The 25,656-nt window shown below is 36.8% G+C and overlaps 1 protein-coding gene across 8 annotated transcripts in view; it reads right to left on the bottom strand.

Annotated features, from left to right (window-relative positions):
• RBFOX2 (RNA binding fox-1 homolog 2) overlaps positions 1-25,656 on the bottom strand; it is a 274,549-nt gene that overhangs the window by 57,526 nt on the left and 191,367 nt on the right. For all 8 annotated transcript variants that reach the window (XM_069490849.1, XM_069490851.1, XM_069490847.1 and 5 more), the window contains exon 3: positions 10,833-11,057. In XM_069490849.1, the coding sequence (XP_069346950.1) occupies positions 10,833-11,057 (225 nt within the window). The remainder of the gene's footprint in view (positions 1-10,832; positions 11,058-25,656) is intronic.

Consider the following 25,656-nt stretch of genomic DNA (forward strand, 5'->3'; position numbering starts at 1 on the left):
CCATAGTTTGTCAATCATTTGTTCTTACAAGAAAAAATTATATTCCATGAAAAAAGTAGCTAGTTCAGCTTGCAACTCAATCACACAAGTACTTTTCCTTGAAACAATGAAAATATCTTGGTGTGCAGCACAAATGCTTTATGAATATTTTCCACTTTGTCACGAAGAATATGAAAAAGATTATGGCAGAAAATTAACAAAATTGATACTTTTTACTGTTTCATCAAGGACATTTTTAAACAAATATACTTTTTTTGTGTTCCTATGAGTTCGTGACAGTGAAGAATATAATGACTGCCAGAAGCACAGTTTGGTGTCACTGCCCTGATTCATGCTAATGTACAGGCAATTTTACCCACCATTGGTCTTGTACTGCTTGCCAAAGCCAATATAGTGAAAACAGCAAGTAATGTCTTGGTATTGTTAGGAAAATAGTTTAACTTTGTGGCCTCCCACTGGAAAAAGTGGGAGCTCCCAGAACTTTGTGGACCAAAAAAACCCACTGTTGTATGTCATTGCCCCTGCCTGCAAGATCCTCCACTCAACTGTGGGCTATGAGTTCCATCAACATTTAGGGATAGTAGTACCTACCTCCAAAAGCATCTCTTAATGAACCCACTTCACACTCTCTCCCTCTAGCACTTAACTATATTTTATTTTTCTACCTGGACTTTTATAGGTTCACTGAGGGCAAGGGCCTTACCATACATTTTTAAGTATAACTGGTACAGTAACGTGCATATAACAAGTATATATATATATATATATCTGTTATAATGACAATAACAATGTAAATTATGGGAAAAGATTCAAGCTCTGCAAGGCAGATAACCTGTGTTCAAATCCTCACAATGCTGCCACTTACTATTTGTATGATCTTGCACTAGTTATTGAATCTCTCTAAGCCTCAATTTCTTCATCTGTAATAGTGGAATAATGACTATATCTATTTCACAGGGCGGTTGTGACAATTCAGTAGAGTTAATACATAGAAAGTGCTTCAAACTGTATCAGGTACAGAATAAGCACTCAAATGTATTAATTCTGTTGTTATCAAGTAGCCCCTGTATATGTACATATTTTTTAAAAGCTTATTTAAAGACTGATAATTTGATTTAAAATAAGATAGCTCTAAATTATGTTTTGAAGAGTATGTAAGGGAAGATAAAATTTTTTAAATTTTCCAAATTAAAACCTTCCATTTAAGTGAAAGACTCAATTAACATGCTATGTCTCCTAAATAAAGAATTCCAATTATGTCAAACTAAGAAAAAGAAAAGTATTTACATTATGTGGGAGAATGCTAGAGAATGAATTCTGTTATCTAAACTGATACGTTAACTCAGTATTTTTAACAGTATATTTCTAACACCTTTAGAACAACTATAAGTTTTCCCCCCCATTAAAAATTGCTTACTGAGCATCTGTCATATACTACTAGGGGTGATAAAAAGAGGGGAAGTATTATTTCCTGTCCTCAAGAAAAATATAATCCAATAAGTAGGTAGATTATATACACAAATATAAACCTCATATCTGAAGATTAGTCACTAAAGCTTGTCGACTTCAAATACTTTTGCTATTTAGCAAAATATCTAAACATATAGGAACAGAGGTCCCTTCTTCTCTGCAGGCAGGCCCAGTGATGATCAAGAGTCTGCAGACCCAGGTGGCAGACCCCTAACCACTACCTCTTTTGCTAATGCACAGCATGGGACCAACTGACTGTCAAAACAATCTCTCATCTTAAGAACAGAAGCTTCTAGCATAATGTTAAAATCAATTTCTAAAATACATTTTTAAAAATAAAAATTCCAGGTTCCAATGCTTTGTTCTTATTTTTGTATGACAAGTCTTTTTTTTTTTGTTCTCTCCATGAAGACTTTTCTACATAAACAAGAGCTATACTAAAATGCAGCTGTAGCTCACAGTAATAAAAAGCACAAATAGTACAAATAGGGACAACTGACTTAAAAAGACCTAAGATGGTTAAAAATAATTATCTGATGGAACTAGTTAAACAAGTAATTTCCAAAGCACTTCTCCATTTATGCTCACTACAACCCTGTACAGTCAGGTAGGCATTATTAGTTTCATCTGATAGCTCTAGAAACTGAAACTTGGGGGCAAAATGATTTATTCAAGACACAGTCATTATAATAAGGATGATACAATCTTTATTTACCTTATTTTACTCATCCAACCAGCTGTCAAATCCTGTATATTCTCCCTTCATAATTCCTCTTGAATTTATTCTCTCCTCTACATAACCACTGCAACCCCTAGGTTCAGAACCATGCTGCTGACTCTAAACATAAGACTGTTTTCTATCCGTTCTGTTAATAGCTGCTCCTCTGTTTATCTTGCATATGCTGCTACAGATTTATCTTCTAGAAGCACAATTCTGCTCACTTCATTTCCTTGCTCAAAACCTTCAGTGAAGTTCATATTTCTGAGCCTGGGATTAAAATGCCCTTCCCAGTTTGGACTCAACTGACCCTTCAATTGGGTCAACCTTATTTCCCACTAGTCTCCACCAAACACCTAAAGCTTCCGTCAAATAGAATCCCATGCTTTTATCCAACGACATTTTGATCTTTCCCATCTCTACATCTTTGCTTTGAGAACTAACTTTAACTCTTCCCACCACCACCTATGCTTGTTCGAATTCTAATCACTGTTAATACAAGGTCCAGATCAATGCTATCTTCAGGAAGCCCAGGCTCCTCTCTCCTCAGAAGTATCGCAGTACACCTATACCTAGTTTCATTTTTCTCCCAAGAAGTATTTACTGAGTAGATATTACATGTCAAGCACTGTGATAAGTCAGGAAATGCAAAGATGAACAAAAAAACTTTTTCTATAAAAGCTTATAGTTTAGTCAGGAAAACAAAAGTGAATATAAAAACATAACAGCTTATACTAATACATTCCACAAAAAGTGGTCAGCTCATGAGGCAGAGGCTCACGCCCATAATCCTAAAACTTTGGGAGGCTGAGGCAGGAGGATTGCTTGAGCTCAGGAGTTCTAGACCTGCCTGAGAAAAAGTGAGACCCCGTATCTACAAAAAATAGAAAAATCAGCTGTACATGGTGGCATGAGCCTGTACTACCAGCTACTTGGGAGGCTGAGGCAAGAGAATCACTTGAGCCCAGGAGTTTGAGGCTGCAGTGAGCTACGATGACACCACGGCACTCTATCCAGGGCCACAAAGAGAGACTCTGTCTCACAAAAAAAAAAAAAAAAAAAAAAAGTGGTCAGTTCAGGATTCGATTTGAGCCCAAATGAAGGATTCACAAACCTAGCTTTGCCTAGAAAGGTCATGGAAGACTTTTCAGCAGAGATGACACTTGGACTGAATGGGAAAAAATGCCAAGTACCTGCTAGGAGGATCAATGACTATAAACAGTCATCTCTGTTCATAGGCACAACTCAAAGGATTTTCCATTTTTTCTTCAGCTATTTTTAGCATCAATAAACTCTCAATCTATACATATGGATTTCTATTCTTATTTCAGATGAGATCGGACACATACAGGGTCGTATGGCTATAGACCCTATTATTTCAATATCTCTTCAGGAACTCAAATTGGTTGATATGCAAAATTATATAGTGAACAGTTTCTGGTATGGATGAGGAACATAGTTTTAATTATATGTATTTATATTAAGGAGCATAGCTTGCCCTTAATCACTGTCATTAGAAATATATAATCTGGGGGTCTGAAACAATTGGAAATGTAGCAATAAGGGAAAAAAGAAAAAGAGAAGTGGGCAATGGTGAGGTGAGGTGAGGTGAGGTGAAGCGAATAAATGTAAAATGCCATGAAATGATTCAGGGGAAGGACTTCCGGCTATGAGGGCATGAACAGGGCAGTGAACCACTTCCTCAAAACAAAATGACAATAGGAAAACTGGACAAAGTTGTCAAAAACAGTCATTTAAGGGTTCTGGAACACAATCAAAGCAGACAATAAGTAGAGAAATTTCCTGAAAAATTGCTAGAGCTTAGAGTACAACCATTAGGAGTATGCAAACTTAATGCCTTAAAACTTAGCTTTATCAGGGCAGGGCTGGGGTTATGAAAACCAGCAGCTTTTGCTGCCAGAGAGGGCAGACTTGACTTGGGACACAATGGGAGGATGAAGGGAGTGGTAGAAAACCCACAGCTTTGTCAGCCAAAAGTGGAAAACTTGGTAGGAACCTGACAGGGAGAACACAGCTTGAGGTTGTGGTCTGTGGGGTGAGTGGTGGGCCAGCTAGAAATCCAAAAGGGAGCGCCTGGAAAGAAGAGAATCACGGAACGGGTAGATATGCTATCCTTACATCCCTGGGTGGCTGTGAAACTACATGAGTTAGGAGTAGGACATGAGGGGTCTCAACAGAAAGAAAACCCCAAGGCAGACTTGAGAACTGGCTGAATTCTGCATGTACTTTCCAACCCACGAGCAGTTGGACTGACAGAGGGTGAAAGCACTACAAACTCCAAGTGCTTTAGTATAAACAACCTCTACCCTAATCACTGGTTGACTATTAAGCTATGGAGACACAGGTGTCTCCTAGCCAGGCAAAAAAGTAAAATAAAGAAGGAAAATCATGAAGCAGAAACATCAGCGGCCACAAACCGCGAGAGAGTCAGATTCTATAGTTTAAATACAGGCAAATTACTTAAAACACACATACACACCTCTCAGGAAAATAAATAACACTCCAGAGTCATGAAAATACATTACGAAAATGTCTAATTTTTATTAAAAAAATTACAAGGCATGCAAAGAAACAGAAAAATGCGAGCCACATTCAGAAAACAAGCAATAACTAGAAACAGACTCAGGCCCTAAATATTGGATTTAGCAGATGACTTCAAAATACTATATACAAATATATACCAAAAAATCAAAGGAAAATATGACAAGTAAGAAATTTCCAATAGAGAAATATAAATTATTAATGGAGATTCTAGAGTTCAAAAATATAGTAACTAAAATAAAAAATTCACTAGATGGGCTCAACAGTAGATTGGAAATGGCAGAACAAAGAATGAACTAAAAAAGCGATCAACAGAAATTATCCAGTCTAAAGAACAGAAAGAAAAAAGATTAAGAAAAATGAATAGAACTTCAGATTCTGTTTAGATTTAGACTGAATTCTAAAAAGAAGCCAAAAATCCTTTAGGAGAACAGTAAGGGTCCCAACATATGTGTAATGAGAGGCCCAGAATAGAGGAGAAAAAAAAAGAACAAATATTTGAAAAAATAAATAATGGTCAAAAATACCCCAAATTTGACGAATGACATTAATCTACAGATCTCCAAATCTCAAAAGGCCTCAACTTTGATAAAAACAAAGAGATCCACTCCTAGACACATCATAGACAAACTGCTCAAAGCCAAAGCCAAAGAGAAAATCTTGAAATCACCAAGAGAAATACAACTCATCACCTACAGGGAAATAACACAATTAATAGCTGACTTCTCGTAAGAATCAGCTGACTCCCATGGGGGTGGGCAGTGGGATGACATATTTAAAGTGCTGGCAGGAGGAAGAAACCAGCATCCAAGAATTCTACAGCTAACAAAGCTATTCTTCAAAAATGAACACACAAAAAAGATATTCCCAGGTAAATAAAAACAGAGTTATCTCTTTCAGGCAGGCCTACTCTAAAGAAAATACCAAAACAAGTCCTGCAGGCTGAAAGGAAGTGATATCAGACAAGAATTTGGATCTACAGGAAGATACAAAGATCACTGGAAATGGTCAATTTATTTTAAAAAGATAAGATTTTTAATCTTGTCAAGAGACTGAAAAGACAAGTCACAGACCAGGAAAAAAATATCTGCAAAAGACATTATCTGATAAAGGACTGTTATCTAAAATATACAAAGAACTCTAAAACTCACCAATAATAAAACAAATGACATGATTTAAAAAACAAGACAAAGACCTTAACAAATACTTCACCAAAGAAGATACACAGATGGCAAATAAGCACATGAAAAGATGCTCTGCATCATATGTCATCAGGGAAAAGCAAATTAAAACAACAATGAGATACCAATACATATCTACTGGAATGGCCAAAATCCAGAACACTGACAATATCAAATGCTGGTGAGGATGTGGAGCAACAGGAACTCCTACTCATGCTGGTAAGAATGCAAAATGGTACAGTCACTTTGGAAAACAGTTTGGTGGTTTCCTACAAAAGTAAACATACTCTTTATCATATGATCCAGTAACTGTGCTCTTTGGTATTTACCCAAAAGAGCTGAACACTTACATCCACAAAAAACTCTGTACGTTTATAGCACCTAATTCATAAATACCAAAATTTGGAAGCAAACAAGATGCTGTGGAGTAGGTCAGTGGACAAATAAACTGTGATATGCCCAGACAATGGAATGTTTATTCAGCACTAAACAGAAATGAACTATCAAGTCATGAAAAGACACTGTGGTCAAGGTGGGAGTATCACTTGAAGTCAGGAGTTCAACACCAGCCTAAGCAAGAGTGAGACCTTGTCTCTACTAAAAATAGAAAAAATGAGCTGCGTGCAGTGGCACATGCCTGTAGTACTAGCTACTTGGGAGGCAGGAGGATGGCTTAGGCCCAAAAGTTGGAGGCTGCAGTACGCTAGAATGCGCCACTGCACTCTAGCTAGGGCAACAGAGTGAGACTCTGTCCCGGCCTCACAAAAAAAAGTAGAAACTGAAATGCATATTAAGTGAAAGAAGCCGATCTAAAAAAGCTACATACTGTATGATTCCAATTATATGATATTCTGGAAAATGCAAAACTATATAGACAAAGATCAGCGGATGCAGTGGGGTGGGAGAAAAAGCACGAGGAGGAAAGGATGAACAAGCAGAGCACCAAGGATTTTTTGAGCAATGAAACTACTGTCTATGATACTATAATGGTAGATACTTGTTATACATTTATCCAAACCCATAGAATGTACAACACCAAGAATGAACCCTACTGTAAAAGGACTTTATGTGATAATGATATATCAATATAGGTTTATCACTGTAACAAATGCACCACTCTGGTGGGAGATGTTGATAGTGGGAGAGGCTATAGGAGCGGGGGAGGAGAGAGTATATGGGGTATGTCTGTACCTTCCTCTCAATTTTGCCGTGAACCTAAAACTGCTCTAAAAGAAAAAAATAGTCTTTAAGAAATAATCACTTAAGATTGTTTAAAACAATAATTACGATACTGTATTGTTGTATTTCTAATATATACATGTAAAAATATATGATGAAAATAGCACAAAGGAGTGTGGGGAATAAAGCTATATTGGAGCAAAGCTGCTATATTTTACCAGAATAACGTATACACACACACACACACACACACACACACGTATACACACGACCATCAGTAAATTCTGGTAAAAAGATGGAAATTATCAGCCTGGATAAAGCAGTAAGATCCAATTGTATTCTTTTTTTTTTTTTTTTTTTTTTTTTGAGACAGTGTCTCACTCTATTGCCAGGACTAGGCGTCAGCCTAGCTCACAGCAACCTCAAACTCCTGGGCTCAAGCCATCCTCCTGCCTCAGCCTCCCAAGTAGCTGGGACTACAGGCATGCGCCACCAAGCCCGGCTAATTTTTTCTATATATATATATATATTTTTAGCTGTCCATATAATTTCTTTCTATTTTTAGTAGAGATGGCAACTCACTCTTGCTCAGGCTGGTCTCAAACTCCTGAGCTCAAACAATCTGCCCACCTTGGCCTCCCAGAGTGCTAGGATTACAGGCATGAGCCACCGTGCCCGGCCCCAATTGTATTTTTAAACAAGAGATACACTTGAGATTCACAGCATTTGAAATAAAATGATGGAAAAGGTATGTTGTGTAAACAGTAACCATGAGAGGTCTAAAATGGTTATATTTATATCATATAAAATAGACTTAAGACAAGAAATAGTAATAGAGACAAAGAGGGATACTTCATATTGACAAAAGAATGCATTGGTTAGGAACATTCTGTAGAATAGACCATCTACTAAAACAAGTCTCAATAAATTTTTAAAAATTGAAATCATGGAAAGTATGCTTTCAAACCACAAAGAAATTAAATTATAAATCAAGAACAACAAAAAAGAAATTTGGGGAATCCCCAAACATTTGGAAATTAAACAACATACTTCTATGCAACCCAGGATCAAAGAAGGAACCACAAAGAAATTTTCAAAAATGTACTGAATGAAATGAAAATGATAATACAACAGATCAGATTTTATGGGATGCAGCTAAAAGGAAACTTCAGGAGAAATTTATAGCTTTAAACACAAAAAGGAAGAAAATCTAAAATCAATCACTTAAGCTTTCCACTTGAGAAGTGAGGAAAATAAGACCAAATCAAACCGAAAGCAGGTACAGGGAGGCAAATAATAAAGACCTGAGTGGAAATCAATGAAATATAAAACAGAAGAATAACAAATAAAAAGCAATAAAACCAAAAGATGGTTTTCTGGAAAAATCTGCAAAATTAACAACCCTTAGATAATAGGACCAAGAAAAAAGAGAGAAGACATAAATTACCAAATCAAGAATGAAAGTAGGGCTATCACTACAGACCCTATAGAAATTAAAAGGATATAAGATTATTATGAATAACTTTATACCACCAAAATTGACAATTTAGATGAAATAGACAAATTCCTAGATAGACACAAATTCCTAAAACTGACAGGAAATAGAGAATAAAAATACAAAAAAAAAAAAAAAGAAAGGAAACAGACTGATGACTAGTATAGAAATAGATTTAATAATTAAAATACTTTGAAAAGGTTCAAATATATATTTTATTTCTTCTTTTTCACTTCTTGAGTTGAAATAGTTTTTCAGCTAGAACTGTGAATTCATGATCATTTGAAAGTTATTTTGGAAATTCAGCCAATACAGCAGCCTGTATATTCATGATTCTAGAACATATGCTATGGTAAGCCTCATTTGTTACCTATAATGCCTAGACTTTTCAAATAAATTATCTATTATAGTCCATTTACTTATGAAATATAAAATTATGTATTTATATATAACTAATTAACATTGAAAACATGTTTTCAAGGAAAGAAGGGATTCCTTTGTGGTTCAGTATCTAATCTAAAAACATGGGAAGTAGTTGTAGGTTAAATGCATCTTTATGCAACAGAAGCTTCTACTCTAAGACTTTATTTTGGGAGGCCAAGGTGGGAGGAATGCTTGAAGCCAGGAGTTTGAAACCAGCTTGGGCAACATAGCAAGACCTCATCTCTACAAAAAATAAAAAAATAAGCTGGGCATGGTGGCGTATGCTTTTAGTTCTATAATAGCTACTCAGGAGGCTGAGGAGGGAGGATCACCTGAGTCCAGGAGTCTGAGGCTGCAGTGAGCTATGATCGTGCCATTGCACTCCAGCCTGGGTGACAGAGCGAGATGCTGTCTCAAAAAATTTAAAAAGGCTTTATTTGAAAGTAAATCTTACCAAGTAGCTTGAAGGCTGAATAAATCTCTCCTTCTGAAAAACAGATACAGGCAAAGAAAAAAAGAAATCTAAAAACTAAAGATAGGTCTTTCTATGCAGAGCACAGAACACTTCTTTCTTTAGAAATACACCCACAATCCCACAGACAACATGATTTCACGTATTATTGATATGTACGTGATACATACCTACTGATAATATATGACATTTCCTTTACTTCAGCAAGTTAGTAGTAAGAGGTGAAGTCAAAGAGGTGGGCTGGGGCTAGGGACTAGTAAACCAAATACAGAGTTTGGATTTTATTCTAATTGTGTTAGGGTACTATTAAGGTTAAGCAGGAAAACAGCATGATTTGCATTAAAAAAACAAAACCATCTTGGCTGCTAAGGCGAGAGTGAATAAGTTAGGCAGAGGTAATATAGGAAATAAATGATGAGGTTTAGACTGGAGTGGTAATGACGGTGACAAATACCTTGTGAGAATTAAACTCTTTTAAATCTCGTAACAGCCTCTTGAGGTAAGTACTATTATCTTCATTTTACAGCAAGCCAAGGCAGGGAGAGATTAAATAACTGGCCCAAGGTCATACAACTTAGTAGAGACCATACTGAGACTCAAACCCACGTAATCTAGTAGAAAAGCTGAGCTGAGCTCTTCCATTTGTAGTAGTAAAATGCAGAGACGAGGTTGAAGTGGTAAATGTTTTATAGCTAAGATTGTCAAGACGTGCTAATGGGATTAGATGTAGAGATGAAGGAAATAAAGAATGACTCCTAGGTTTTGCTTGAGCAACTAAGTGAATCTGGTAATATAATTACATATAGAGAGGATATAAAATAAGAAAAAAGGGGTTCTAGGACCCAACTTGGAGTATTGTACCATTTAAAAGTTGAATAGAGGAGGAGGAACCAGCAAAACACTCAGACTTAGCCAGGAAATCGGGAGAGCACAAAAGCCAAGAAGACTAAGCACTGCAAGAAGAAGGAAGGAGAATGTATAGAATGCTGCTGAGATATTGTGTAGATGAGAGCACAGAAGGGAACATGAGATTTTGCAAAATGAAGGTTACTGGTGAAGTTGAAAAGAACAGAATCCTCCTAAATTTACTTTCACCACTATACTTACCTTGTTATATTGTCTGTCACATCTCTAGACTAAAAGCTCCTGGGCAGTAACTGTGAGTTTTAATTCTAAATCCCTATCTTCTAATTACAATGCTTGGAACAGAAATTACATTAATGCTATATAATGGAATGTAAATGCTAAATTAATTCAAAGGGCTTTCTGGTCTTACGATTAAGGATATGACTGACATGCATCCTTCCATTTTCTACTTCAGGATTCACATACCGTAAGAGATCCGTTTTGTGTGCTAGGTGAGTTGCTACTCTGCTCTCCATGGGCTTGTGTACTTCCATAGAGTGTCAGGTTATGCTCACTGGTCTGGCCGGCATAGTCCTGAGTGTGTGGCACTCCGTATTCTGTGGGAATTCCATTCTGTGGAGGTGGTGGAAATGGGATGGTAGTAAAAGGCTGAACCATTGCGTCAGGAGTTGTTGTTGGCTCCTGGTTACCCTAAAACAAACAATGAGAAAGAGAAAATAAGGAGAAAAAGTGACTTTAAATCCCTGTTACATAATTATTTTTAAGGTGAGTATAAAGAATTCTCTGAATATTTTCTCACTATACAGGTAAAACAGAATACTTATTGCCCCAGGATTGGGGAAAATATTATTATACATACACACATAGACATATGTATGCAGACACACACACTCCAACTTATGTCAATGCTGTGGCTATTACAGAGGTCCACAACCATATTAGTGGACTAGATGCCAAAAGGTTAAAATTTTTTCCTTTAAACCAAGTTTTTAAAAAAATGCCAGGAAATTTCTCACACAAGGTAAGCTGTAAGAGATGAAATTAGTTTGGGCCATTAGTATTTTCTTTAGGATACTCTCTAATTCTTTACCAATTCTAAGGAAAAAAAACAAAGGGAAACAAATCAATTTCCTTAAAATTATATATAATTCATAGCCAACTGGTAGAACAACACTATAAATTAAAGTCTGAAAATAAGACAACATGGACTTCTAGATTTAAGGCATTGAGTTCAGAAGAAAGTATATTACTAAAAAATTATTCTTTGTATACCGAGGTAGAAATTTAAGTCTTAGTTAGCAGGTTAAAGAGAGGAAGGGTAAAAAAAAAGGGGAGAAAAGGAGAAATGGACTTCAAAGTCATTAGAAAAATCAACTAGAAAAAAATATTAGCAACAGGTAAGACAGACACTGGGTTATTATCACTAGTGCCAGAGTGGGTTATACAAAATTGGTAAGACAGACAGACAGATACATACACATACACCCCAAGAGAAATAGAGGCAAAGGAGATAACTGAACAATTCATAGAAGATAAAATACAAACAGGTAATATGATGAAAATGCTCAATCTCACTAATAGTCATGGTAATGCATATGATATCAAAATAATTTGGTTTTTTAGTCATCAAATCAGCAAAAAAATTTTAGAAGTTTTATCAAGGTATAATTGTCATACAATAAACTGCATCTGTATTTATTTACAGTGTACAATTTGCTGAGTTTTAATATATATATGTACACACACACTCTCATGAAACCATCACCACAATCAAGACAGCGAACACATCTATCCAAAACCCCCAAAAGTTTCCTTGTGCCCCTAATAATAAGCATATATTATTTTTGTAATAAAACCTACAAAATATATTGTTTTTCGTGTTAAAAAGAATGACATAAGTTATATATAATCAATAAGGAGAAGCCAATATGCCAAAGCATTGAATTATTTGCCCTTAAGAAAATGATTGGCTGGGTGCAGTGGCTCATGCCTGTAATCCTAGCACTTTGGAAGGCCAAGGTGGGAGGATCACTTGAGGCCAGGAGTTTGAAACCGGCATAGGCAACACAGCGGAGAACCCGTCTCTACAAAAAATAAAAGAAAAAGAAAGAAAAAAAGAAAATGGTAGTAGAAACAAAAATTCATAATTGTCTTCCACTTAAAAGTTATACAACCCCAAAATTTAGCTGGCTCCAATATCCATGAATCATTTCTACTTGGTACTAAAAACTGGTATACATAAAAATTCTCCCTTTGCCTAGTTCTTAGAAAATATGCTATGAAAACCTTCAATTTTTTTTTACCCATAAAATTTTTGAGGGGAAAAAGTCTACCTTTGTCACCCACCACTACATAACTTCTTTTCATTATCTCTAGGTTGGCATATTGTATATGATTTCTCCTTAGCTATTCCGTGCATCCTAAGAAGGAATTAAAACAATTCTCTCCCTTCTTCAAATTACTTAGTGCTCTATTTATCTGTATCTATCTGGCCATATAAAACACATTGTTTCAGAAGCCCTCACTTTATTTACTGGCCTGAAGACAAATATGAAAAAGAAAAGAATTCAAATTCAGGTGAACTGGTAAATGAAACAGAGTAAGAGCACCAAAGGTCTCTACAGATCTATGTTCCAACTCCAGGCATAAATATAATCTTACAGGAATCCACAGGAAATGTCTACTAAGTAAGTGGTAAAGGATAAAAGACAGTTTTCAAGTTAAGATCAGCATGGCCAAGGGGACTTTTCTCAGGCTCTGACGTTACTGCTGGACTCGTAGCTTTTACTCCAGCTTCCATTCTCTGTCCCAGCCCAGCTGGAAATGAGACTTTGGCACACAAGTACACGGTGTGAATTCTCCCACAGGGGTAGTCTTGACAGAGGTAGCTCCGTCTACTCAATAAACACATCAATTAGCAGTGGGAGATAAAAACATTTTCTACAATCCACTTGTAGCTTAGGTACTAGGTGTTACACAAAAATGCAAGGCAGGCAGAAGCTGTTTTCCTAGAAGGTCTGTTAGGAGGTCAAGAAGAAATCCTTGGTGGATTATTTTGTTACTTATAGAAGTACTTTGTTGTTGTTGTTGTTGTTAAAAATGTAACAATTATATTTATATATTAAGGGAATGAAATTGGGATAGAAGTGATGTCACAGTCTGTCTCATTTACTCTGCAATGTCTGAATATTCCCCCAAGTATATGTTATTAATAGTAAAAATGTTAAATGGTTTCATATTTCTATTAAATTTCCAGGCCATATTCCAAAGTTCTAAGTTCAGTAGAAAAGTACAACAGCCCCCAGAGAAACTATGAGATGATAGCTCACATGATTATTTCTAGGCATGAATTTACCTCTATGCTTATGTAAAAATGTTTTGTTTCTAATATCATAGGCTAAGCTGCTTATCTCATCTGAGAAAATAAATTATTAATATTAACTTTCTCTTGTAGTCCACAAGGTCAGATAGAATAGCTCTTTCCCCTAATTTAGCAGTCTATAAACTTTCTCCCATTTCCAGTTAGAAGTAATTCCTTCCTCTTCCATATTCTCATAGCATTTAGTTTGCACCACTAATGTGCAAGATATTAGAATTTAACAAGACATTTAAATTCAAAGCCTTATACTTAGCAAATTTAAGTATGTGTTTTAACTCCCCTGCTAGATTAAAAGCTTCACTATGATGGGTGGGGACTGTCTTGTTGAATGCAGAATCCCACATGGTGCCTAATAAATATGAAGTGTTAAGCAAACATTTTTAAATAAAGGAAGATTAAGATACAAAGTCACATGTGCTCACTACAGCAAATCGCTTTGTTTGGCTAGAGTAGAAAGCATAACAAGGAATAATACATAATGAAATAAATGTGGGTGTCTTGGGCTGATATCAAACTGAAGAAGAGTATAGGGTGAGCAGGCAGAAGTGGTGGCATACCCTTAGGAAAGAAAAGAATCCACATTTATGTGCTTGTGCTTTATGTACATGATTTCATCTTGAAGAGTATTGACCTGCTGTGAGTGAAAATCAGATGTAACTATTAATTTCTAATTTAAGAATGATGTCTTTCTCCTTTAAATCACAGATACATACGTGGCCTTCTGGTGTACAACATGAAAAATGCTAAATGTTTTCATTATAAATTCAAATATAGTCATCCCTTGGTATCTGTGGGGGACTGGTCCAGGACACTCCCCCCACATGAAAATCCGGGGATGCTCAAGTCCCTGATATAAAATGGTGTAGTATCTATATGTAATCTATGGATATCCTCCTATATACTTTAAATCATCTCTAGATTACTCACAATACCTAATATAATGTAAATGCTATGTAAATAACTGTTACGCTGTAGTGTTTAGAAAATAATGAGGGGGGGAAAAGCCTGTACATGTTCAGGTTTCTCACAACCATCCATTTTCCCCTCCTAATATTCTCAATCTGCGATGCGGAACCCATGGATGTGGAACCTGCAAACGTGCAGAGCTGGCTGTACCACCACAGGAATTGACTCCCATCGCACAGGAACCCTTTCATCGTCCATTACCTCAACCATAGCAGTCTCAGAGCTTTAACTATCACCTACCTACGGGTGACTTTCAAATAGTTTTTAGGTCCAACTACATGTTTTCTTCCAAGCTTTCATGGGAGGTAGAGTAAAACAGAAGAAAGAGCATGAACCTAAAAGGCAGACCTGAGTTTAAATCCCAGATGTGGATGAATTACTTAACTAGCCTGTTTCTCATCTCCAAAAAGAATAACCCTTCAGAGGGTTGTTGTGAAAATTGAGAGAAAGTGAAATTGACTATTTTGTTGTTTCTTTAGCATATTCTCTGATCCTATTGAATTTTTCCGAATATTAGAATCAATTATATATTAACATTTAAGCATCTACAACATGCTAGTCTTTAACAGGGGGAGAGGCATGAGGGCAAAAATAAAATTCTTGCCTTTGTAGGACAAATTTAGAAGGCAAGAAAGGCATGTAAACTAATCGATGTTATTGGTGCTAAAAATAAAGCTCTTCATAAAATACTATAAGAGAACCGAAAGAATGGTCCCAAATATAATTGTCTTCATTTTTCTAGGATAATTAAAGTCTGCGTAATCTTAGAGAGAGAAGGGTGTATTTTTGTTTATATCTTCTCTTTTATTTTTCAACTTCACTCTAGTTTTTTGTTTGGTAATCTTGAGTCCCACTTATATACACAATCTGCTATTGTATTGCTTCTAATCAATGGGCTATAATCCTAAAAGTTTTCCAATTTCCATTTACATATATGGTCAGAATGGATCATGAATTCAAACAGATCAATATTAACTTTATTCACACACTCATAAAAAGAATCATTTCATTATTTAGGTAGAGCATATTTTCACCAGTTTATCACCACTGACATCACTAATCATTTTTCTAGTACTGTATACAAATGGAAATTAATTAGAATTATAGAATTATAGTAGAAAAATATTTTTGCTTTTAAGTATTTTACAAATTATACCCTTTCTCCTCCTGGGATTTGCTTAAATAGGCTCAGATTTCAAGCTCTACCTGCCTTTGTTTTAAACAAAAACACAAACAAACAAACCCAAGTACCTAAGAAAAGGCCTGCCATTCTTCTCAAATCTGGTACTAAAAGAAATGACTTCTGCCCAAACATCTGTGACAAGAGGAAAAAAATAGCTACATAACTCTTATCTCAGAAAGACAAGAAGAGAATGCTGGATTTAAAATTATCTAGGATCAATTTAAAAAAATTAACTCTGTAGAAGAACGACAAACTAAGAAATTCCACAAGAATAAAATAGGTAAATGAACATGTATAAAGACAATACAATGCTCATTTGCTAGACTTAAAGCAAAATTCATTCTAGATTCTTAACTTACTTATGTATTTTTAACAGTGCTACCCTACAATCTACTTCCTTTAGTATCTAAAACATTCTGGGGTGTTTTTTTTTGTTTGTTTTGTTTTGTTTTGTTTTTTAAGTCTAAAGACAGCCAAGTTACCTTGTACTGTCCTTATTTTTTTTCTTCAAACTCCTATACTAACACCTGGAGGGAGAGCTGTAGAATAAGAATGTTTTCCTTTTCTCATCTCAACAAAGTTTTACAATGTGAATACCCAGAGCAGAAAGTGTTAGTGTCTAATAATCCTGAAAATATTTCTGGTAACTTAGATGAAAGTAATGTATTTTCTCTTTTACAATAAATTATACCCAGAGTCATAAGATGTTAGATGACTTGCAGATAAATTTGAAATTGAGAGGAAAAATCTATACGTGAAGTCTCCAACATTTAAATTCAGGTTGAATTCTAAGAGTTTACTTTTTACTTTGTTGTTTGGAACTTAATGGATGGCTGGGATCCCAAAGAAGCTCACAAAAACAGATTGAATTATTATATAATAATAATTATGGTAATAAAAACCTATCACCATTAAAATATTAAATTTAAGAGAAAGTGCTAATTCCAAGTAAGGAGCTCAGGCACACACCTATTCCAGCTGCAGTTCCACAGTAAGATCACTGACCCCATGAAGTAAGGAACTACTTCCATAATACCCAGCTCACCACACCCATAAACTCATCTTTTACCCATTTTTTACCTTTTACCTTGACAGCAGAGATGCCCATATTTTATTGTGTGTAACAAACCATTCAGGCAGCATGTTTAAAAATGCAAATGTCAAGATCCTTTCCCCATAGATTAGGATTCAGTGGGTTGGGGGGCTGGGCCCTGGTACTTTTTGGAATAGATGGTATGGGTACCACACTCTGAGAAACATTGTTTTAGAGGCTTTGTCTGGCAGAACGGGAGAGAATTATGGTGGCAGCGTGCTTCCAGAAAATGCCCTGAAGCATCTACACTTCTAGAAGAGGGACAGAGACTAGGGAGGACATAGGTTATGAGAGGAGGTAACAGTGGCTATAAATGTAAGTTTCTTGAAAGTAGAAGATTACCTTCTTATACAGAACCTACAGATAAGAGAATAAATACTAGTTGGTTCCTCCCCCCCAAAATGCAAATCTACTGAAATGCAGGCCTCACAATGGATCCTTCCTTTAGAGTGAGTATAACTAAAGAACTAGGGCCCAAAGTCTAAGTGTGCTACAGCTACATTAAGCGGAGATGGAGAGCAGGAGGATAACTAGTGCAATTGTGAGCTCTTATAAACAGACAATTAATAAAATGAATAAAATAAAAATAAAACAGGCAATACAATACATCCATGCTTAGAATAAAAATAAATGACAGAAGCTAATATACATAAGTATAAGGGCAGTTAGAGATTTGGCCAACAAGAAAATTGCAAACTTGCCTCCAAATCACTTGTCTTCAAAACACAAACACACACACCCTTCTTTTGAATTACTTAGAAAGAAAAACCAGACTGATCTCTCCCCTGAAGCTGAGTTTTGCCATCTCAGGGCAATGAATATTTAAACAGGAAAATAAATATTTCAGAACAAAGTCATTCAAACCAATTATCTATTAGGTTAAAAATGACAAACCCTGTAATAGTCTTAATGTCTCCAGCCTCTTAAAAGCTTTCTTCTATTTCTCTTTAAAGCAATATTTATAACCTCAAACATTCATGAACTATGTCTTCCCCTGGCAACAAGAGACCACAAGAACTACTCTAGTTCAGCTACCTTGGAAGGCCCCTACTGACAATCGTTAGATGTCTATTCTATTCAATGTAATTGGTGATTTACACAACCCATGGATTTTTTTTTTTTTTTTTTTGAGACAGAGTCTCACTCTGTTGCCCAGGCTAGAGTGAGTGCCGTGGCGTCAGCCTAGCTCACAGCAACCTCAAACTCCTGAGCTCAAGCAATCCTCCTGTCTCAGCCTCCCGAGTAGCTGGGACTACAGGCATGCACCACCATGCCCGGCTAATTTTTTCTATATATATTTTTTAGCTGTCCATATAATTTCTTTCTATTTTTAGTAGAGATGGGGTCTCGCTCTTGCTCAGGCTGGTCTCGAACTCCTGAGCTCAAACGATCCGCCCACCTCGGCCTCCCAGAGTGCTAGGATTACAGGCGTGAGCCACCGCGCCCGGCCGCCATGGATATTTATTCTTTTTCTCAACCCAAATTTTTTACTACAATTTAAATTAATTTACTCTTTATTTTGTCTTCATGGACAATTAAGTTTGCATCTTCCATATGCTTAAACTGCAACATCCTTAAGAGTAGTCATAACTCAGGTTCAGAATAAAACACTGACAAGGTTTTATAGTGCCTTCTGAATCACAAAATATTTAATTATGCTTTACAGATTTTATGTCTGGCATTCTACTGTAGTCCACTGCTTTAAAATGGAAAATTAAGATGATATCCATATAGTAACAGACAAAAATTTTCCCTATCCCCTTCCCAAAACAAAACTGCATTTTGTCTACAACCACGGTTACATAGTGGCTTATGTTTTCTTTAATTATTTCACAGGTAAAGTCCATAGTCAACTGGGGACTGAATTATAAACCACCAAATGAAGTGATAATGAGCACATAGTAGTAGCACTTTAGAAAATGCTTACTAAATAGAATCAATCAGGTATAAGTCTATAAAAAAGATAGGAGCCCTTTTCTCAATAGCTTAGCAACCCTGAAGGAAGTTTTCCACAATATAAATAATCATTCATAAATATTTACCTCATAAAATGAGTTATGACAGTTCTATGGAAATATATATAATAATTGAAAGGCCACATGTGAGAGTCCTCATTATTTACTGTGGGAAATGAAAAGAAAAATGAGTCTCTACTCTCATGCAGGCTATCCAAAGAATCTTTAACAGTTCTCCTTTCTTCTAATTTAGTCTCAATCTAATTCTCCAAGAAGCTACAAGAATGGTCTTTCTAAAATAAAATCTAAATCTGACACTGTTAATTAATCCTCTTCTTAAAATTCTAGACTCCCAATGTCTATAGTCTAAACACCTCTGCAAGAAAATCATGCTCCTTGCATACTTCACCTATTTAGCTTCAATTCTTGCCATCAAATGTTTATTGAGTACCTATCATATGCTGGACATTCCATTGTAACCCCTACTGGGGAAACAACAGTGATTAAAAAGACAAAGTCCCTGCCCTTATGGAGTTTGCATTATAGCAAGGACAGACACATAATAAACAAACAGATGGTGTGTCATGGAGAAAAATAAAGTAAGAAAGAGGGCATGGGAGTATTAGGGCTGGTGGGATAGAGGATTTCTATTTTCTACAGAGTGGTCAGGGAAGGTAACACTTGATCAGATTCTTTTAGAAATTAAGGCAACAAGCCATGTATATATTTGGATGGACGCTACTCCAGACAAAGGGAACACAAATGCAAACGCCCAGAGGTGAAAATACCCTCTCGGCTCATTCTAAGAACTAGGAACACAAAGGCCTAGGAGGCCTGTGTGATTAGACTGGATAAGCATAGAACAGAGTGGCAGGAGATGAACTGAGAAAAGTGGCGGTGGGGAAAGAATGACGTAAGCAGAAATCTTGTAAAGCTTATGGCACTACAGGGATTTTGGCTTTTGCACTCCACTGAGTTTTGAGCAGAGAAGTGGTGTGGTCAGACTTAGGCTTTAAATGGATCACCTGGCAAAGGCAAAAGCAAAAGCAGGTAGACCTGTTAGGAGGCTATCATAATCCACCTGAGAGATGTTGATGGCTTGGCGCAGGTGGTACTCTCATGTGTACGGAATCCTGAAAAACACCTTGTGCTGCTTCACTCCAGTTTTTTTGTACCTACTATTCTTTCTGCTTATAAAGTCATTCTCCTTCTGCCCACCTGGCTAATTGGTACACAATCTTTAACGTGGTTCTGGCATCTACTCCTCCATAGAGGTTTCTGATTCACCCAAATAGGAAAACAAAAAAACACAATCATTTTCTCCATCTACCCCTCCAACCTAATACGTGATTTTATTGTAGTACTTACATTCTATTACAATTATTTGTTTACATATCTGTTGTCTTTACAGAACATGAACTCTTTGAGGGCAGGTAATTGTCCAGGTCTAATTCATCTTCGTATACTCAGTGACCGATCACCTTAGACACTCTCAGTAAGGGTTTCTTAAAGAAATAAATGATGTTATAACCTAGTAGAATATATAAATAACTACACACTCTTATTACTTTAACAAAAGTTATAACCCAAATGATACGGTAGCACAGGAGGAGATCAAAACCTAGCATGGGGGAGGAAAAAAGGTTACATGAGGAAGGAGAGATCAGTTACAAGGATACTAGAAACTTTGAAGGACTTATAATGAGGCCATAAACTATTATACGGCAGAGGCAGAAGGATACAGATTAGGGGACACGTGCTAAAGATAATCCCAAGGTAGCATCAGCAGAATCTGGCAATGGGTACAAGGGAGTGGCATAAAATAACTAGACTTCAATCCTAGGGGACCATATGCTAATGGAGAGGTCAAACAGCACAAGGTGTTTTTCAGGAAAAGGCAGGAAAGGAGAAAGGATCAATTCTACAAGTCCAATAAGATCATCCTGATGTAATCTAATTAGATTTTATCTTATAAGATTTTGAGTTCACTGTTTTTAAAAATACATTCTAAAAGAACTTTGATAGTTATTTCTAGAGTGTTTTGGTAATTCATTTTTTATTTTTATTTTTCTCAAATTAATACATGCACATGACAGCAAATCAAGTAGGTACAGAAGGGCTTATGATGAAAAGCTGCAGTCTCCTATCCTTCCCTCCATCAGTCCCGTGGGGAGCAACCCTCTTTTAATATTAATAGTTTCTTACAAGGCAAAGGTTTCAAGGTCAGAGGCTGCCATTAGGGATTACTGACTCCTCTGACCATCCCCAGGCTTAGGCATCTCTCTGTGCAGATCTCATCTGTTCACCAAAAGTGTACGAGCTGGCCTCCCTCTGGGGCCACTGAAGGAAGAAGTCAAGTGAGTTAAATGTATGGTAAACTTTGACCAAAAGGGGGAGGAGCAGGAGATGGGAGGAAACCAACAGATAAAACACCACTCCACACCCACTTTGGATGGACTGGGCAGAGAAGCAATAGTTCTACACAATCTCTCTGAAGACTTCCCAAGCAATCAACACTGCCTGTTACAAAGCTTGACCAGCTTTCCACCATTGCACTCTCCTTTCGCTCCTGCTTTCCTGAGATTGTTCTCTCCAATAAAGTGTTAGCAGGTAAGATTTTGGCTCAGGCTCAGTTTTCTACAGAATGTGAGCTAAGGACATAGTCTGTGTCTTGTCTTTTGTATTTTCCATCTGTTGTCTTAAACCTCTACACTTTGGGAGATATCTCCAACTCTATTTTCCTGTCCTTCTACTGCATGATTTCTTTTGACAATCATGTTCTTAATCTTCTTTTGCATTCTCTAATTGTTCTCTTTTCATTACAACTATGACTGGTCTTATGAATGTATTATCTTCTAGAATTTCTGAGAATATTAGTTAAAAGATTTCTTTAAAGTTCAGTTCTTTTCCCTGCACTATCTGTTGCCCCTAGGAGTTAGGTTTTCTATTTGTCTCATTCATGCTGAAAGTTCCTCTTAGACTTCTAATGATCCTCATGTACCAGAGGTGCAAGTAGAAGGACTTGGTTACCTGGTATGGATTTCTTCTGCTGATCTGCTTTCTTTAGGTCTCTCCCTGGAATTAAAATTCCAACTGGGAACTCAGTATGGGAGAGGAAATAACATGTCACTGGTAGGCTTTATTTTAGCGTAAGCTGTTAGTAAAGTATGGGATACCCTCCCCCCATCTCCCAAATATCAGACTAAAGGAAGGGGTGCCAATATCTAGTACAAAAACAATTACATTTCCCCAAACATTTTGATCAACTTCTATAGAAACAAATAATCACACTTTTGTTTAGTTTTTCCTTTTTTTAATGCTAGAGAAAAGAGGGCAGCACAGTAGATGCCACTGGGAAAGGGTTAGAAAGGCTCTGGCAATGCCAGGTAGTTGAGTTATCCCTATATAAACACTGAATTCCTGTTTTCTGTCCCTTCTTCACTTGCTCAGAGAGCCCTTGAGGGTTCCTGCTGGGTAGACTGGCTTCCATACCACAAGCAGCCTCCTTGTTTCACTGCCAAGCTTCAGTGCGTCCTCCATTTCATCCATCAGTTGGTCCCCACTTGCTTTAGCTTTTCCAAAAATTTGTTTAACCCTTTTGTTTATTAGTAATATCATAGTTTACCCTTTCCTACTTGCTATTACTGATTTATTTCTTTTTGTACTTCTATTTAATATACTGTTACTTCAGTGGAGTCTTACAAGAGATGGGAAGCAACTGAAAGCATCTATTTATCAATTTGACCCAGATGCCGTGATTTAATTTTTGTAAAAAAATTTCAGCCATATGTTAGCTCTGGAATTCCAGGTTCCTTTACAGATGTGAGAAAAGTTAATCAACTAAAACTTCTGTTTCTTTAAAATAACCCTTGAACACTGAGATTTATTAAAAGCAAATTTGAGAAGGTTAAAAGGAAAATAAGAAGTGTTCACAATTCTTGAAACTGCTCTTGTACTTATGCTTTAATAAATCAGGCACATTTAGATTACAGGAAGCAAAGCAACTCAGAGAAGTGTCATTAGTAAATGTACGTGGTAAGTCACAGTCCAAGTGCCATCTACAAGTATACCCAGCACTATGTACACAAAACATTATTCTAAATCCTTATAAACAAAAAGATTTGTAATGGTCTAACCACTCTCAGAAACAAAAGAAATCAAGTATTTACCAGTTAGAATGCCTAATTCTTCACCTCCCTCCTTCTTCATGAATGCAATAGTGGCCAAGATCAGAATGCAGTCTAAAGGGAGGAAAACAATTCCTGTTACCCCACTGATCTCTAACAAATGGATCAATAAGGCATGCCATGGACTCTGATCCTTCACTCAGGAATGGCAATGAAATATAAACCAGTGATTGCAACATTTAATCCTTCATTATGAGATAAGAAATCAGAGTCCTACGTTAGAAGAAGCCATCAAAAAAGCTATTATAAGGCCAGGCACAGTGGCTCATGCCTGTAATCCCAGCACTTTGGGAGGCTGAGGCAGGAGGATCACTTGAGCCCAGGAGTTTGAGGCCAGCCTGAACAATACAGTAAGACCCCATCTCTATTAAAAATAACAACAAAAATATTATCTGGACATGGTGGCATGTGTCTATAGACCTAGCTACTTGGGAGGCTCAAGCAGGAGGATCGCTTGAGTCTAGAAATTCAAGGTTACAATGAGCTATGGCCATTGCACTTTAGTCTGGGTGACAAATAGAGATCTTGCCTCTTAAAAAAAAAAAAAAGAAGGATGTTATTACTGAACAGGGAAACCTGTCTCAAAAGGAGAATATTCAACTTAAGAAAGATGGCATACTGAAATATGGATATCTGAAACCAGCTACTAAAAGCACCAAAAAGAAGATATCAGGCCGGGCACGGTGGCTCATGTAATCCTAGCACTCTGGGAGGCCAAGGTGGGAGGACTGCTTGAGGTCAGGAGTTCACGACCAGCCTGAGCAAGAGCCAGACCCCGTTTCTACAAGTAACAGAAAAATTAGCCAGGTGCGGTGGTGTGCACCTGTAGTCTGAGACACTCGGGAGGCTGAGGCAGGAGGATGGCTTGAGCTCAGGAGTGTGAGGTTGCAGTGAGCTATGATCATGCCACTGCACTCTATCCCGGGCAACAGAGCAAGACCCTGTCTCAAGAAAAAGAGAAAGCCATGTATACTTTAATGGTTGCTTAGTAATGAAAACATCCCCAGAGTTCACTCCACATTTTCTATAAAAGTCAAGTCAATTCTCCCCCCCAACAAAAAATAAATCTTCAAGTATACCTAAAACAAAATAAAAGGGCATATATATTTCTTTTCTCCACTTACAATCTTCCTTACCTGAAACTTCATTATTGTCATTATCAAATCAACTAGACTATCCAGCTTCATTCAAAAGCAATTTTCCAATAAAAAATGGCAGCCCAAGATTCTTGAGTTTACTTTTCATCTTAAGATGATACTTTTTCATCTTAAGATTTTCCCTTTCAGGAATGAGGAGCATAAGGACCTGATACTTTAACCTCTACAGACTAAATGTCTTAAGGGTCCGAAATTCCTAAAGGATGTTCTGACTATAGAAAGAACAACAGAAAAACTATGGAAAAATTAATTCTAGCTCCATTTCTGCCATTACCTTGACCTTGGACAACTCACTTCCTCTTGGGATCTGTATCCTGATTTGTAAGATAAAGTTCACTTAGCTCTAAGAATCTACGATTCTATGATAAAGGGGCTTTATCCAAGAGATAGAATATAGTTTTTAAAAAAAAGAAGAAAGAAACATTAGGTATATTACCATGTGAAAGTAAGTATTCCTTCTGTATCAGAGTCAACAAATGTCATTAAGTAGTTTATCTGTTCACCTGCCCAAGAGCTAGAGAGCCAATATTTTTGGTTTCTCTCTTACCCTGCACAAATGTTCCCCATGTGGAATACTAAGCCATCAAACTGTAAAACTTCTATGATAAGTTAAATTTCAAGAATTTAGGCCGGGTGCAGTGGCTCACGCCTGTAATCCTAGCACTCTGGGAGGCCGAGGCGGGTGGATCAATCGCTCGAGGTCAGGAGTTTGAGACCAGCCTGAGCAAGAGCGAGACCCCGTCTCTACTAAAAATAGAAAGAAATTATCTGTCCAACTAAAATATATATAGAAAAAAATTAGCCGGGCATGGTGGCACATGCCTGTAGTCCCAGCTACTCGGGAGGCTGAGGCAGTAGGATCCCTTAAGCCTCGGAGTTTGAGGTTGCTGTGAGCGAGGCTGATGCCACGGCACTCACTCTACCCCGGGCAACAAAGCGAGACTCTGTCTCAAAAAAAAAAAAAGAGAGAGAAAAAAAAAAAAAGAATTTAAAGTATATCAAATAGTCAAATTCATCAATTCTGTACTTATCCCAGAGGAACCAAAGGCTTCAAGAAAATTAGCAAACATTTTCCAAATTTAGCCAACAGGGGAAGGTAGAACTTATGTAAAGAAAAAGCTAAGTAAGTATTAAGGCCTATATTCTTTATATTATACTTAATATAACATCTATCATCAAAAGCAGGGGTTGGGGGGAGAGAAATAGCATAAACTTTAGAAAGGTAAACACAGGTTCAAATCTAGGCTCTGCCATGCACTGTTTGTGTGACCTTGGAGAAGTCACTTAACCTCTCAATGCCTCAAGCTTTTCATCTATAAAATTAAAAGAAGGATCACTACCTGTCACGGTACCTTATAAGAATTAACTG

The sequence above is a fragment of the Eulemur rufifrons genome, chromosome 16 (genome assembly GCF_041146395.1).
Source record: "Eulemur rufifrons isolate Redbay chromosome 16, OSU_ERuf_1, whole genome shotgun sequence".
In the NCBI taxonomy this organism is placed as follows: Eukaryota; Metazoa; Chordata; class Mammalia; order Primates; family Lemuridae; genus Eulemur; species Eulemur rufifrons.